This window comes from Paroedura picta, chromosome 1 (assembly GCF_049243985.1).
Source record: "Paroedura picta isolate Pp20150507F chromosome 1, Ppicta_v3.0, whole genome shotgun sequence".
In the NCBI taxonomy this organism is placed as follows: Eukaryota; Metazoa; Chordata; class Lepidosauria; order Squamata; family Gekkonidae; genus Paroedura; species Paroedura picta.
In genome coordinates this window covers 176266699-176284095 of record NC_135369.1, presented here as the reverse complement: position 1 = coordinate 176284095, position 17397 = coordinate 176266699, and the positions used below count along the sequence as shown (strand labels likewise).

At 44.5% G+C, this 17397-nt stretch overlaps 1 protein-coding gene across 2 annotated transcripts in view; it reads left to right on the top strand.

The window, feature by feature from the left end:
- The window catches only part of RANBP17 (RAN binding protein 17), a 270399-nt gene that overhangs the window by 39376 nt on the left and 213626 nt on the right, over window positions 1-17397 (top strand). For both annotated transcript variants that reach the window (XR_013226934.1, XM_077312908.1), the window contains exons 10-14: window positions 462-608; window positions 938-1110; window positions 1555-1748; window positions 10387-10492; window positions 12290-12425. Coding sequence is in view for 1 of the 2 variants with exons in the window: in XM_077312908.1 (XP_077169023.1) it covers window positions 462-608; window positions 938-1110; window positions 1555-1748; window positions 10387-10492; window positions 12290-12425 (756 nt within the window). In the remaining variant the exon portion in view is untranslated. The remainder of the gene's footprint in view (window positions 1-461; window positions 609-937; window positions 1111-1554; window positions 1749-10386; window positions 10493-12289; window positions 12426-17397) is intronic.

The window sequence follows — 17397 nt, the reverse complement described above, 5'->3', positions numbered from 1 at the left end:
GAAAGCTTTGGCAGTCCTCAAGGAGCGTCTGGACAGATACTGATTATGGATGCTTTGGGCTGATCCTGTATTGAGCAGGGGGTTGGGCTAGATGGCTTGTATGGCCCCTCCCAACTCTGTTATCCTATGATTCTAGGTATTAGCCTCACCTGTCTCGCTGGGTGTCTGTTGTGGGGAGAGGAAGTGTAGGTGATTGTAAACCTCTGGGTAGTAAAAAGCGGGATACAAAAACCCCCTCTTATTTTCTAAATATGTTGCACGTTTGTTCTTGTTCTTCTTTTCTGTCTCTTGTCTTGAATCACCTCTGTAATCTTTTCCCGGATCCCATTAAGGACATGCAGATAATTTGGGGGAGAGACAGCTATTTTAAATAGCATGCCACACCTGTTGAGAAGAATATGTATCTGTGACAACTAAACAATTACTCTTACAACAGTCCTCTTTTTGGCTTTGGTACGTAGGGCTTGTCTGACCCCGGAAATTACCACGAATTCTGCCGATTCCTGGCTCGATTGAAAACAAATTACCAGTTGGGCGAGCTAATCGTCGTGAAAGATTACCCAGAAGTTATTAGACTGATAGCCAGCTTCACCATTACTAGCTTGCAGGTAGGAAAGTGACAGAAATATTCTGCTATCTTTCAAATAAAATACGGGGGCAGGAGGAGGGGGAGGGTCGTAGCTCCTTGGATAAAGGTGGTTTTATTGAAAGTCAAGTGTCGTCTTAACGTGTGCCGCTCACATCGTTTTACGAGATCATCAACTTGATGGGCCGTATCGCTCTTTGCCGTTTTACATAACATCATGGGGTTTTGGTTCTAATTTTGAGACTTGGAAACAAATAATAAATAACAGTGGTAGCAAGCATTACGTTGTTTGTAATTGCTCACATTGGGCTAAAACATACTCTAATGAAAATCTTATTTGTTTCTTTGCAGCACTGGGAGTTTGCACCAAACAGCGTTCATTATTTGCTAACTCTTTGGCAGAGAATGGTTGCCTCAGTGCCTTTTGTGAAATCATCAGAACCCCATCTCTTAGATATGTATGCACCTGAGATCACAAAGGCGTATATTACTTCTAGACTGGAATCTGTCCCTGTGGTTATAAGGTAATATGAAGTAATCTTCTTGAGTACAACTGTACTGTTTCAGATGTAATAGAATACTATATTCATTTATGGGGTGGTTGTTTTTTTTGGGGGGTTTTTTGTTTGTTTTTTTTGCATTAGGCTAACTGCATTGATTTCACTCATGAGGAGGAAAATGCCTCCAAAAATCAGTCCGCTCCAGTCCGAGATTGGGCTGCTTCCCGTGCCTCGCTAAGAATGAAAGTAGTTCACCAGGTGTCCATTGTTAGGTTCTGTCAATAGTTTCACTTTTGCCATTGGAGCATAGGTTTTAGAAGGAAACTGAGAGACAAGATTCGGGTGTGATTCCCGTTAGCGGCTGACTTCAAAATCTAAGCCGGAATGTTTACGTTTATGCCCCTGCCAAATCCAGTTACGTAGCGTGTTTTACGTTTCCTCACTATTCTATCGTTGTATATGTTGCAGAGATGGCTTAGAAGATCCCTTAGACGATACGGCCACTGTATTTCAGCAGTTGGAGCAGCTGTGTACCGTTAGCAGATGTGAATATGAAAAGACCTGTGCTCTTCTTGTTCAGCTGTTTGATCAAAATGCGCAAAACTATCAGAAGCTCTTGCAGTCTTCGAGTAGAAATCCGATGGCACTCTCAGTTCAGGAAGGTTAGTATGTGTAGATTTCCAGTTTTTCCATATATCTGCCTGCTTGTGACCTTTTCCGCACCAGGAGTTTGGCTTGGCACACTGCTTGTCCGGTCACGGGGCTAATTTCCGCTTTCGGACGACGTCAGCAAAGGTCCGGGGCAGTCCCAGGCCTGGTGTCATGCAGGGCCTCAGTTGTCCTGTGGCAAGGGAATGCAAATGAGGCCTGTGTCACGCCAGGCCTGGGACCGCTGCGGAACAGCGTCATTGTCCAGAAGCGGAAGTTAGCCCCATGACTGGACAAGCCCTGTGCCGGGCCGGATTTCTCGTACAGAAAATGCCCTTGCTTGATGTATCTACCATCTCCACCTGATCAGTTTTGCTGGTAGAAGCAGGAAAGTTCTCATTGGAAAAAAAAGTGCAGAAGGTCCATGCATGGTGAAATGTTACCTTGTCTAGTTGTACACACTTTTAATGGCTTTTAATGTCTGGGGGAGAATGCCTCTTCTTTTTTTGTTGTAAGTTTTTAAATTGAAAATGTCTAGTTTTGACAGTTTTTAAAAGTTCGCTTTTTGTCTTTCCAGTCCAAATTCAACTCTTTCTGTTAATTTCTTAGAATCATAGAATAATAGAGTTGGAAGGGGCCATACAGGCCATCTAGTCCAACCCCCTGCTCAACGCAGGATCAGCCCTAAGCATCCTAAAGCATCCTAAGGCAGTAATCTTCTTTGCTGCTTTGTTCATTAATTGTCAGGGGTTTAATACTAGGCCTATTTATAATCTTGGCTGCTTTTAAAACGGTTCTTCTATCTAGAGCAGGGATTCCCAACTGGGGGTCTGTAGACCCCTGGGTGTCCACAGGAGGTCCAGAGGGGGTCCGCGACCTTTTCCCTCCTACCTTAATGGACTTAGCCACAAGCTAAAGAACTGGCTGCCGCCTCCCAGAGGGCTCAGTGGGTATAAAAATCAAAGGGGGGGGGGGAGAGTTGGTTGTGCATTATCCAGGGGTCTGGGCTGGCTTCTGGCAGGCTGATAGACTAGCAACAAAACTTCTGGATTAATAGAAAGCCTTTATTGCATAGCAGTTCAGATACCTAGTCAAATCTGATCAGTACTTGAAATACATACCCTTTTACAGGTTCAATCTCCCCGCCCAAAACCGGACAATTTCCCAGAGGCTGAAAGCCCCCACCTGCAGGTGCCATCCTGGGCCTCCCGCCCAAGATGATAACAGGCCCGTCTTCAGCCTCAGGTGTTTCACATCTACTTGAAGCTACTATTCCCAGCTACCATTCTCAGAGATAACACAGTCTGGAATAGTTGTTACAGTTACCAAATCACTACACAAGCATTTCAGGGTTACACAGCAAAGGAGACATGAACACACAGATACAAGATGGAACCGCTCAGGTCAAACATAAATCATGGCAGTAATCATGTGATTCTGACAGCTTCTCAGCTCCTGCCATTCTTTCCAGCTTACATGAGGCAGGGCTGCTGTAGTAGTAGTAAAGGCGGGACAAGGGAGTAAAAGAAGGGTGCAGGTGGTGATGTCACTTCCGGCTAGCTTCTCGCTTCGGGGGGGGGGGGAGAGGCAGGCGTGGCCACTGGCATGCGTGGAAGCTCTGTGCATGCGTGTTTGCGTGGAGCTGCCACGCATGCGTGTTTGCGCCCTCCAGTGGGGCGCAAATGTGCATACAGGGTGCTGCAGAGCTTGTGTGTTTGTGCCCTGCTGGCGGGCGGAAACGCACATGTGCGGCGCCCGGGCCACCGGCTCTCTCCCACCACTGGAAGCGCTCCTCAACCAGGAAAAGGTTGGGTACCGCTGCCCTACAGGATCACCATAAGACAGCTGCATGCTGATAGCCAAACAAACTGGGGATTCGGCAGCCCCCCAGTGGAATTTGTTGCCCTTTTCTCCTACTGATTTACCTTTAGTAGGTTTGGTTGCTTTTGTCAGTGCAGCGCGAGGGTCTAACAAAATCAAGGAGAGTCATAGCAATGACTAGCTGAGCTGCTGTGTTGTTTTATTTTTATTTATTTATTCTTTCGATTTTTATCCCACCACTCTCCAGGGACTCTTGGGAGGTACAATATAACCCCCCCCCCAAAAAAAAAACATGATAAAACCCCATCCCATAACAAAACAGCAAGACATAGATAAAAGAGGATAAAACAAGATTGGCGGTATAATCCCTCCCCCCATCCCTGCAGGCGTCCACTCCCTAGGGTGGGATACACTGGATATTATTGCATAACCTGAGGAGGGCCCCCCGTTGTTCCTGGCTGTGACCTCAACCAAAGACCTGGCGGAAGAGCTCCAGAACATTGTGGAATGTTCATGTTCAAAACATATACTAGCTGTATTTTAGAGCAGCCTTTTCCAACCTTTTGACCAAGGAGGAGCCCCTGAAATAAAGTTTCAGGCTTTGAAGGCCCCCAGAAGTGAGGTCAGCTGGCCATACCTCCCTGCCACGCCCCTTGAGACTGACATGTTACCGAAAATGACATCACCACCTACACACTTCTTTCACTCCCTCCTTCTGCTTCGAGGACTCCCAGAAGTGATGTCAGCTGGCCACACCTCCCTGCCATGGCCCCTGGAAGTAGTATCATCTGCACCCTGTACCCTTCTTTCACTCCCTCCTCTCACCTTCAATACTACTACGGTAGCTTTGACCCATGTAGGCTGAAAGAAGGGCAGGAGCCGAGAAGACAGCCTGGAACCCCCATACCATGCCACAACCTACTCCCCCCCCCCTTTTGATTTTCACGCCCATAGCCTACCTTCTGGCTGGAGGGAGCCAGCACTGTAGTTTGTGGCCAAGTCCATTTAGGCAGAAGGGGAAAGGCCATAGACCCCCTCTGGAGCTCCCACAGACTGCGGGGGTCCATGGACCCCTGGTTGGGAATCCCTGTTTTAAAGGTAAAGGTAAAGGTATCCCCTGTGCAAGCACTGGGTCATGCCTGATCCTTGGGGTGACGCCCTCTAGTATTTTCATGGCAGACTCAATACGGGGTGGTTTGCCAGTGCCTTCCCCAGTCATTACCGTTTACCCCCCAGCAAGCTGGGTACTCATTTTACCGACCTCGGAAGGATGGAAGGCTGAGTCAACCTTGAACCAGCTGCTGGGACTGAACTCCCAGCCTCATGGGCAGAGCTTTCTGACTGCATGTCTGCTGCTTTACCACTCTGCGCCACAAGAGGCTCTTCAGGAATCCCTGTTTTAGAGAGAGGCTAATGTAGTTATGGTTATAGAGGCTAACCTAGTTCCATGGTCACTAGATGTCTTGCTGATCTTTTAAAAGGAGTGGGAAACTTCCCCAGGAAATATAATTTCCTGTTTTGGCAGCATTGAAGTCCTGATATGGGTATGCTGATGAACCACCCAGTGAACTCCCTAGGTAGCATCTGGTATCCTTTCTCTTACCCTCACTTCCCTATCTGGAATAGTAATATCCTCACCTTCAGGTTGCTGAGATAATGTTGAGAAAAGTGCATTAAGGACTTGATAGAAATTATTACTGAAATTAGAGTCCCACCTTTTGAAGGGGACAGCAGTTCATGGCCTTCAGAAAACGAAGTCCTTCAGATACTTAGTGTCCCAATCTGTTGTGCCAGTACATGTGAACAATGGGATATCTAGAGTACTCGGATCAACTTTTGCCATCCAGTAATTTTGACGCTTTCCTGCCCTGAATATCGGCAGTACTTTGTGCTCTTTACATAATATTCAATTTCTTTCCTGCAAACTAAACACTTCTGTTAGCACAGAACAATAAATGTTACCTCCCTTAGTTGTACACACTTTAATTTAGATGTTTAATGGCTTTTAATGTTGCAAAATAAGTTAATATAATATTAAGACCTCATTTTATTATATTGTCTTGCTCTCTGTATCGATTATGATGCAGTCATGGTTTACTAAAACAATAATCCCCAAGAAATGGGTCATTAACAGTAGTTAACGATTACTTGTGATCTATGTTAATGACTGATTTCTTTGGGATTATTGCTGTTATAAAACATAATTACAGATTATTACAGCAATAATTATTTTTGGTAAAGAAAAAAAATATTCTCTTTAAGCAGCTGGAAAAACAACAGAGCTGAATGTTTTTAAGTAGCGGAAGTAAGCGCAGAGTATTATGGTGGAAAATGAATTCTGTTTTCTGTGAATAGGGACCAAGTCAAGATCATTACCAGAATACCCCATGTGCTGACTGAATTGCTTTTGAGTTTAAACTCAAATTTTGCAGAGTATATTAATCTGTGTTACAGTTTATAAGCAGCAGTTTTGCCAGTATTGGAGCATTCAGATATGGTGATTCTGGCTGTGAAACTATACTTAATTGGGAAATACTGAGTTTTAGAAATGAGCACTTGGTTTACAGAATCAGGTCTGAGAAGAGCAGCCAATATTCAATATGCAGGGACTAGGAAGTGAGGTGACTTGGTCCAATAATGACAGAACATTGGTTATGCTTTGGGAAGGTCATGGTTAAGGATGGGCATGAACCACATTTTTGTGGTTCGTTGCTGAACCAAGAACGTGTACGAACCAGGAGGTTGGCTTGTGAACCAAACTGCTGAATACAGGTCTCTGACCCCTGCTTTCCATTCTCTGCCACTTTTCATGAGGAGCAGAAAGGAGGGGTTCAAATATGGTTTCAATGGTCCAGGGCTGAACCCAAGAAAGCCCTTTTAAATAGCTGAGCATGGGAGCAATTTGCTGTGCACTGCTTAGCTGTTTAAAGGAGCTTTCTTGGACTGACTGCCCAAGAAAAACACCTTTAAACAGCTGAGCCACACAGAGCAGTTTAAACCACATGGCTCAGCTGTTTAGAACCTGAAACAGCTGAGCAGCAGGAACAGCCCCTGCCACTCAGCTGTTTCTGATCTAAACAGCTGAGTAGCCTGCTCACACAGCTGAGCTGTTTTTATGGATTTTGCTCTGCATAAACCAACAAACCTCCATGAACAGAAAGGGACTTCCAGGGTCATATAGTCTAACCCCCTGCACAATGCAGGAACTCACAACTCCCTACTCACCCACAGTGAAACCAATTTCATGCCCAAATTTCCCCCCCACCAATAATCTCCAGAATCCAGCCTGGCCTGGAGGGAATTCACCTACCACCCCACAGTGGCAATTAGCAATTCCTTGGGCATGCAAGGAAAGACTACAAGAGACAATCACTGTCACATCCCTTCCTCACCACCCTCTCGTAATCTGCCTAAGTTAATAAAATCCGCTGCACGAAAAAAATGGACGTTTCCAAATCAGCATTTCTGTTAGATGTCTATCTAGCCTCTTGCTTAAAAACTTCCGAAGAAGGAGAACTCACTACTTCCCAAGTAAGCCTGTTGCACTGAGGAACTGCTCTGTCAGGAACTTCTTCTGGATGTTTAGCCGAAATTTCTTTTGAAATAATCTCAACCCACTGATTGTGGTCCGCCCTTCTGGGGCAACAGAAAATAACTCTGCTCCATCTTCTATATGACAGCCCTTCAAGTATGTGAAGATTGTTATCATATCACCTCTTAATTGTCTGCTCTCCAGGCTAAAAAGACCAAGCTTCCTCAGCCTTTTCTCATACGACTTGGTCTCCAAATCCCTCACCATCTTTCGTATTCCTCCCCTGGACATGCTCCAGTTTGTCTACATCTTTCTTCAGTGGTGGTGCCCAAAACTGAACACAGAAGTGAGGTCTAAACAGAGTGCAGAAAAGTGGTAACATCGCCTCACATGATCTGGACACTGTACTTTTTAAAATACCAACCAAAATCTGGTTTGCCTTTTTAGCCACCGAGTCACACTGCTTACTCATGTTCAGTGTCCGGTCTACTAAGACTCCCAGATCTTTTTCACAAATACTACTACTAAGACAAGTTTCACCCATCTTATGCATTTGATTTTCCTACTTAAATGAAGAACTTTACATTTATCATTATTAAAATTCATTTTAGCCCAGTTTTCTAGCCTGATTCTGTCTTCTGGTGTGTTTGCTACCCCTCCCAGTTTAGTATCACCTGCAGATTTAATATGCACCCCCTCTGTTCCAACTAAATCATTTATGAATATGTTGAACAACACAGAGCCCAGGACAGATCCCTGAGGCACTCCGCTCGTTACCCTCTCCAAGAAGATGACGAACCATAAACAAGCACCCTTTGGGTGCGATCTGTCAACTGGTTCTCAGTCCACCTAACAGTAATTTTGGGTAGAGAAAAGCGGCATATAAGAACCAACTCTTCTTCTTCTTACCTTGGCCTGGATCCAAGTGGCTAGGTCAGGTGAGCCAAGGTAGGGACCATCTTCCAGGCTTAACCAAGTTGGAAGAAAGCATATTTTGCAGCTGCATTAACGAGGAGTCCTTGCACTCGAAAGCTCATGCCCCGAATAAATATTTGTTGGTCTTAAAGGTGCTACAGGTTTTTATTAACCTACACTGAGTCCAGTGTAAACCTTAAGCTCTTGGCTGAGTCAGCAAGCATCAACTGAACCTCAAAGGTGGAAAGTACGATGTCTTTTAACTTTTCAGCCTTCCCAACTAGCATCGCTTACGTCTTACCGGAATTCAGAATCATTTTGTAACTCTTTGCTATTTAACCCCAATTGTCAGACAGTGGTTCAAGGCCTCTACGACATCTCTAGGAGATTTAGACAGAAACAGGGGTGGGTGTCAGAATATCGACGACAGCCAATTCCAAAGCTATGTATGATTTCTCCTAAGGGCTTTACCTAGAGATTGAATATAAAGGAGGATAAAACTGAATCCTGTGGAACCCCACAAGGCACGTCCCACTCTGAAGACAACTGGGTTTTAGCTAGCAGGGCTTTGAGGTTGGGCTGTAAAAACGCAATTTAAAACACCGATCCTTGCTTCTGCCTCCAGATATCTCAATAGGATGGCATAATTCACTGGGATGGGTATACCCAAAGCAAGGTTTGTAACAAAAAGCAAATTTCATTCATAGCCCTGGAAATTCAGCCTCAACTGATTGGGTATGTGGGAGTCAATAACCTTCACCGAGTTTCTGCTATTTGTGCGTTTGCATTAGTGTTTCTGGACAATAATAAAGACAATCCAGTTGCATTTTTATTAAGGTTCTTTTTTTAAAAAATCGTAGAACATGAGCTTAGTGAGCATTGACATTTGGCAGTAATTCTTCACATTTCAGAACGCCAGTAAAAATGGCAAAGGATATTGATATTTTATTCTGGCATCTGAGACCAATGGAGCATTTCTGGCAGAATACCAGCTTTCATCTTCATATCCTCTCTCACTGCGAGTAACCATGTTGCAGGTGTGAACAATGAAAAGAAGCCTTGCATCAGATGTCTCCAATGTTTACCAGTCTGTTCCAAGAAGGACCAAGCGCTTTCAAGAAATGATCATTTCCATTATGACATCAATATTAGCAGTTGCCAACACAGACGAGAAAATGTCTAGGACAGGCTTTCTCAGCCAGGGTTTCATGAAAGCCTGGGGTTTCTTGATGCCTCCGGAAGGAGCTTTCGGTGTTCCGTAGGGCCTGCAAAACGGAGCTCTTCCACCAGGTCTATGGTTGAGGCCGGTGCGGCTAGGAAGATCTGCTTGGCCTCCCCTTCCAGGACAGAGCGGTATGAGAGGCGGTTTGCAAGTTCCATCTGTGCCCATCCTCCCACCCCTCCCCTCCAGGAGATGTTTATTGGAGCAGTGGTCCCCAACCTTTCTGAGGCTGGGGACCGGCAGGGCATCGGGCCGCGCCCACGCGGACTATGCCCACGGGTCGCGCCCGCACTGGCCACGCCCGCACTGGCCACGCCCACGCAGCGGGCCGCACCCGCAGGCCACGCCCACACGGGCCGCGCATGCGCGATGCGCAGCCTGGCCCTGATTCCCTCTCCCCGCCCTCCCGCAGTAAGAAGCTTCCCGGGCCGCAAGCTTGCGGCCTGGGAAGTTTTTTACTGCGGGGGGGCGGGGAGAGGGAGCAGCGGCCCGGCGCCATGGCCTTTGCGGCCCCACACTGGGCCGTGGCCCACAGGTTGGGGACCACTGTATTGGAGGAATGAGAATAGTTGAATGAGTTTTTCCGCCGTATTTTCATCTTCTTGATTAATGAATTGTGTTGTTTTTATGTCTGTAGTTTTAATGGGGTTTTTATGGGAGGAGGTTTATTCAGACACATGTAACCCGCCATGAGCCATCCGGGAGTGGCAGGTAATCAAAATAATAATAATAATAATAATAATAATAATAATAATAATAATAATAATAATAATAATAATAATAATAATAGTAATGGTTTCCTGAATGGGTGGGAATTAATTGTTTCTTTTACATGCATATTTTTAAACATTTGTTAAACATTTATCGGGTGATATGAACTATGTGTATGGTCATGTCAACCCATCCACCTCTCCCAAAATCGCCAATGATTGTCTTGAAGGTGGTGGGAAAGGGGTGGGCGTGTCCACAGCTATACTCCCCAACCATATTCTGCATGATTGTGCTACTTCTGGTGCTTCTCGAAGCCTGAAGTAAGTTTCAGAGGTTTCTCAGTGGTAAAAAAAATTGAGAAAGGCTGGTCTAGGACTATGAAGAAATGAATGACATATTTCATGAAATCTTAAACCAACCCCCCCCTTTTTTTTTGTTCTTCCACTATCAGGACGCTTGGCATGGCTTGTATATCTTGTTGGAACTGTTGTGGGAGGAAGGTTAACTTACACTAGCACTGATGAACATGACGCGATGGATGGTGAATTGTCCTGTCGGTAAGTGTCCTGTTACTCTGTACACATGAAAAAAGGTGGGTTTACGAGTTTCAGACTGCTGTGGCCCAGTGTGTTTTGTTTTGGGGAGGAGCAGTGTGAATGCACAATCGTTTTAGCGAGGCCTCATTTTTTAGCCTGCAGGAACCCATGCAGGGGAAGGATCCTTAAGCTATTTCAGTGGCACAATAAAATCAGAGTCCAGCAGCACCTTTAAGACCAACAAAGATTTAATCAAGGCGTGAGCTTTCGAGTGCAAGCACCCTTGCACTCGAAAGCTCACGCCTTGAATAAATCTTTGTTGGTCTTAAAGGTGCTGCTGGACTCTGATTTTATTGTGCTACTTCAGACCGACGCAGCTACTCATTTGAATCTATTTCAGTGGGACATTGATTGGCAGACCTCAAGGCAAAGGGCAGGCTGTTTAGCTGCTGTTGAGCAAATTAATTGGCTGCTTTGGACAGGTAGCTCCGGCTGCCATTTGAGAAACTAAGAACTGCCTCTTTGAATCAGGCTGTGCCAATCTGAGGAAGCTTACCAAGAAGGAATGCTGTACTAGTTTCACCCTGTTTGTTCCAAGAATCCATCAGCAAGAAGTTCACTGCTTCTCAACATGGAGGTTCTTGTGCAATTTCTTATGAAGTATATCAATTTAAAAGTGTTATCCTATAAAAAGGTAATATTGAAATTAGTGATACCTGCAGTATGTTTTGTTAATGAAGTTAAAGGTTGCAGCGGCCTTTTTCAGTCTGTTGATCATGGAGGAGCCCCTGAAATGCTTTTCAGCCTTCAAGGAGCTCTCTGGAACTGGACTGGAAGTGCCAAATCCGTTAAGGCAGGATAGAGGGGAAAGGCCAGGGAGCTAATGGGGCTTACAGGGTCAGTAACAGACGCTATAAGACGCTGCAGCTGACAGTTCTTTAATATTATAACTGCAGTTCACTTTTCGGTATCTGTGTTGTTTAGTACATTTCTAGGTTGCCTTTCCACCCAACTCAGGACCTCCAAGTGGTGAACATTTAAAATATTGAAATAGGATTTAAAATACACAGCTTGGTGTAGTGGTTAGGATTTTCAATACGCATGGTGTAGTGGCTGGCCGCTGGACCGACAGGCAAGCCGGTTGGAGGAGGAGGCACTCAGGGGTGGGACAGCCGCCCTGAGTGGGTGCTAAGCACTGAGTGGCACTTAAGCCATGAGACCAGCTCCTCAAAGACCTTGCCAGAAATTTATTATGTGGAACAGATAATAACAACAACAGCAATAACATAGTTATTGGAATGGCCGGCATTTGAATGGTCACATTAACTGTAGTTAAATTTTGAGTCCAATGGCACTGTTAAGACCAGCAAAGCTTTATTCAAGATGTAAGCTTTTGTGTCCTCAGCACACTTCCATCACACAACGAAATGGAAATGACCAGACCACATATATAAGGAGAAAGTCAGTCATGGATTACTATCTAGCAGGGGTAGTCAACCTGTGGTCCTCCAGATGTCCATGGACTACAATTCCCATGAGCCCTTGCCAGCAAATGCTGCCAGGGGCTCATGGGAATTGTAGTCCATGGACATCTGGAGGACCACAGGGTAACTACCCCTGCTATACAGCATAATGAAGTTGTTTACCAGATCCACAGTGGTTGAATTAAACATGGTTTTGAGTGGTGTCTGAACCAAGCCAGTAATTCCTTTCAGACTATGTGAAGATACGTGGCTGTTACAATGGCTTCTTCACCTCTGAATTTCTGGAGTAGGCTTAGCTGTGAATGTTGAAGAGAAAATAACTTTCTCATTTCAGAGTCTTTCAGCTGATTTCTTTGATGGACGTCCAGTTGCCCCGGTCTAGTAATGAGAAAGTAGAACTTGCAATACTCTGGTTTTTGGATCAGTTCCGTAAAACGTATGTGGGAGACCAGCTCCAAAGGACTTCAAAGGTAGGTACATTTCCAAAGTGGTTTGCCCAACTTCCTTAGCCTGGTGTGTGGAAGGAGTTGAACAGAGGTCACCTTTGCTCACTGAAATGCAGCTGGAAGCTCTTTGGACAAGAAGCTCCATAACCACATGGGATCTGCTGGGTTGTTGTTATAGGGCAGGGATGGCCAAACTGTGGCTCTCTAGATATCCATGGACTACAGTCCCCATAACCCCTGGCCAGCAGGGGGTCATGGGAATTGTAGTCCATGGACATCTGGAGAGCCTTAGTTTGGCCACCTCTAGTGTGATTAGCCAGTAGGTGGGTATTCTTCTGAGAGTGGTAGTCATCTGTTCCTTAGCATCTTTCATCTGTTTGCAGTCAACATCCTGTCTGCATGCCATATGCAAGGACTTCATATTTTCAACCGTTATATTCATTAAACAGTTTGAGATTACGCTGCGTTGTCTTCTATTTCAAACATTTAACAGAGTTCTGCTATATTGTATTATATTTCACAGCTTGGTATGCAAGATTTATTCTTTTAATAGTTCTGGCCTTTTGACAGATACTCATTTACGCAATTTCTACTGTATTTCTCCCATTGTGCTCGGCTTTGCCCCCCTGCATTTTAAATAGAGAAGAGGGAGACGTAAGAAACATTCTTGAAGAAAAAGTAGTTAATTTACCCTAACTTTAGGGTACAATCATAACACAGAAATTATAAAGAGCTCCTCAGTTAGATGAGATACGTTGATCTTGAGAAAGATTGAGATAATTTTGTTTCACCCCTAAGCAAATCTTTTGTAAGATGGCAGTGACTAAAGCTTTTGTTTTTAACTTACGTATTGTAGTACAGTTATTGTGCTTTTTATAAGCTAAGCAGTCGCTGTCCCCTCCCCTCTCCATTGGGGTTACTCCATCTTTTGGGGGCTATTTAATGTCTTCTTACTTTAACCAGTAAGAAACAGTGAAGTTTTATGGACTAAGCAGATCTTTCTCCCCCACCTTCTTTCATGCAGTCGGAGATTTTAATTGTTGTAAATACCTTTTCAGTTTTGAACTGTAAAACTCATAGAATCATAGAATAACAGAGTTGGAAGGAACCTCATGGGCCATCTAGTCCAACCCCCTGCACTATGATGGACACTCACATCCCTATCGCTCATCCACTGTAACCTGCCACTCCCCTAAAGCCTTCACAGAATCAGCCTCTCCGTCAGATGGCTATCCAGCCTCTGTTTAAAAATTTCCAGAGATGGAGAACCCACCACTGTCATCCTGTGTAAATTGATGGTATTATTGATGAGCAGCAGTTGGTGACAGCTAAGCTGTAATCTGGCTGTGTGGTGTTTCAAAGACTTCTGGGACCCCCTTTTGTCTGTAGCTTCCTTTTGGTTTTTTGGGGGACCCCCCTAATGGAAATGCATAGAAATGGATAGAGGGCCTCACTTGATAACAAAGCTAATTCAGACCATTTAGTCTGCCTCATCCTGCACTGCCCACCGTGTTTGTGTCGGGTCTCTTACACTGCATTCCCAAGGCAAAGCATGTGGTTCAAATGCTCAGTTTGTCTAAAGCAGGGGTAGTCAACCTGTGGTCCTCCAGATGTTCATGGACTACAATTCCCATGAGCCTTTGGGCTCATGGGAATTGTAGTCCATGAACATCTGGAGGACCACAGGTTGACTACTCCTGGTCTAAAGGAAGCTTTCTTAGGTAATGGCTAATACGCGCACCTGAGATTTGGTAACCTTTTTTTTTTAGAATCAAACATTTTTAAGACTGCTCGTAGAAATAAAACGCTTTAATGATCTGTGGACCTAAAAGTGTGTTTTTTGCTTATCTTGCTGGGCAGACTGGCTGCAAAACTTATTTAATGTTAAAATAAGGTGCTAATGGGTGTTTTGGGGGGGATCAGTCCATTGAACAAATAAAGTCTCTAGGTAGTTAGCAGAGCAGTGATGGTGAATTAGCAGGCTTTGTGTAATCTATATTGAAGCAGATTATCTAGGCCTTTGAAAAGCCACTCGAGTGAAAATAATTGAATTGCAGGTATTCTGGTAGACTCTGTGTCTTTCCCCTCCCCCTTTATTCTGATGAAAGAAATGTCCCATGTCTAAATCATGTGACCATGAAGACTTTTCTGATATAGCTATTCCTGCCTGTTTAAAGGTATATTTGGTAATAGACTGATTGGGGTTCTCTTCCCTCTCCCCCTGAGATCAATTTTATGATATATAAAGACAGAATTGATGCCAGCTATTTTTTTAAAAATGTGGAGCGCATGTATTTGCTTATCTCCCCCTTCCTCCCCAAACCTTCCGTGGAAATAGAGCACTTTCTTCTTGTAGCCCTATCAGATCTGGGAAGTTGGCTGCAGCAAGGTGGGAAGACAGAAGAAAAAGTTTAGGCAAGTCCTTCACACCTTTTACATTTTAAATGTGTGAAGTACATTCCTTCACTGAGCTGATAAATTTTTTAAAAAGACATTTCGGCATTGCGACGGGAAAAACTCAAGAGCGGAATTTTGTAGGTGTGGGTATGGCATGCGGAGATGAGACTGGGGCCTTTGAAAATGGTGCCTAGACCAATTCTTGGAGGCAGCCTGATTTTCAATTTCTAGGGAGTCTGAAGAACTGCGTCAAACTGAGATGACGAGAGCTGAATTCTAGGCCTGTTGGGGAAGTTAGACACCAATAAGTCTCTAGGTCCGGATGGCATATACTAATTTAATAGAATTTACTTTTGCTTTATATTCCCACTGTCATGATGGTCAGTTTATAGTCTGAAGAAGAGTGCTTGCACTCGAAAGCTCACGTCTTGAATAAATCTTAGTTGGTCTTAAAGGTGCTACTAGACTCTGATTTTGTTGTTCTCATAGAACTGTTCTCACATAGCAGTTTTCTTAGAGCAGGGGTAGTTAACCTGTGGTCCTCCAGATGTTCATGGACTACAATGAGGAATTGTAGTCCATGAACATCTGGAGGACTACAGGTTGACTACCCCTGTCTTAGAGCACTCACAGCCTCCTTCACCTCACGGGGGATATGATGTGGGGAGAGGAAAGGAAGTGTGTTTGTAAGCTGCATTGAGACTCCTTTGGGTAGTGAAAAGCTGGGTATCAAAAATCAGCTTCTATTTTCTCTTTGTCATTTGCTGGACAAGTGGGTGGGATCAGTGCTAAGAAATGCTGGGGCTTTAATATGTACGGGTGACAGGCCATCAGCTGTAAAGCTTCTTAATTCTATGGTGGTGTCAGCTGCTGGAGATTTTGGGCATGAAGCCTGAGGAGGGTGGTGCCATTTGTTCCAGGTGAACTGAACTCATTTACCTGGAGATAAATTGTAATAGCAAGAGATCTCCAGGCACTGCTTTGAGGTTGTCATCCCTAGTAGTACAGGAAGGTAACGCTGTCTTTGTGCTATTTTTGATGTTCTTATTGCCGATTCCTTGATGTAAAAAAACCCAAACAAAACAGAAACAAGAATCCTCAGAACATTGTTTGAAAACCCTTGCATTGTGTCAGCTGGTGTTGGGTCCTTTATACCAGGGTAGTCAACCTGTGGTCCTCCAGATGTTCATGGATTACAATTCCCATGAGCCCCTGCCTGCGTTTGCTGGCAGGGGCTCATGGGAATTGTAGTCCATCGACATCTGGAGGACCATAGGTTGACTACCCTTGCTTTATACAGTCCAGTTCAGCATAGATTCTCTATGTTGAGCACAGTCTCGCAGGGCCTGCAAAACGGAGCTCTTCCTCCAAACCTTTGGTTGGGTCCAGTAAGTGGATAACACCCAGGGGGTCCTCCAAAACACCCTGCTACCTGCTATGCCCACTGGACACATCACAGGGCAATCCTCAGGCAACCAACCGTTGGGTTATGGTCAAACATTACGTTAAATGGCCATTACATGATTAATGGTTAAATGTTGAGTTTGTGTTGGGTTACAGTTCAGTGCTAAATGGTTAATGGTTATGTATTTAATGATGTTGAGACAATTCACTGAATCAGATTCTGGAATATATTGTACTGTGTCCTACCGGAGCATGTATACAATACGAATCTATGTTGTAAACCGCTCTGTGCCATATGGAAGGGTGGTATAAAAATGCAATAAATAAATAAGTTAAATAGGAAAATAATAATTTTGTGATTCAAGTCTAGCAGATGAAAGAGTCAATGATATGAAATGGGCATGGGTGCGAAGTGTGTTTTATGTGGGAGTGTAGAAGATTGGACGAAATAAACTTGAGATCTTTTCTGTTAATTTTTTCTTTACTCTGTCTCTTAATGGGTTAGGGTTTTTTTTGTTTATAAATAGCATCCGTCATGATTTTGCAACTTGCGTGTCTCCTTCAGCCTTTCTCAACTTTTATTTTAATGTTGATAAACACCTGAAAAATCTTTCAGGCTTCAAGAAACCCCAGAAGTGGTGTGATGGTACAGAATAGAGCTAAGAAGCATAGCTGTGTACACACCCAACCGGGGCCCCTCCCCTTAGCCTCTAGTCTCATCTTAGGCCATTTTTCAAAATTCATTCATTCGTACGTACGTACCTACATACATACATACTTATTATTCAACTACTATCCCGCCACTCCCCTGAAACCGGCTTGGGTTATGGTAAAGGTAAAGGTAAAGGTATCCCCTGTGCAAGCAGGGGACGACAGAGAAAGGGTCATGTCTGACCCTTGGGGTGATGCCCTCCAGCGTTTTCATGGCAGACTCAATATGGGGGTGGTTTGCCAGTGTCTTCCCCAGTCATTACCGTTTACCCCCCAGCAAGCTGAGTACTCATTTTACCGACCTCGGTAAAGGATGAAAGGCTGAGTCAACCTTGAGCCAGTTGCTGGGATTGAACTCCCAGCCCCATGGGCACAGCTTCAGACAGCATGTCAGCTGTCTTACCAGTCTGCGCCACAAGAGGCTCATTGGGGTATGTTAAACCCACCATAAAACCCCTTACATCTACAATACAACCAAGTCTAG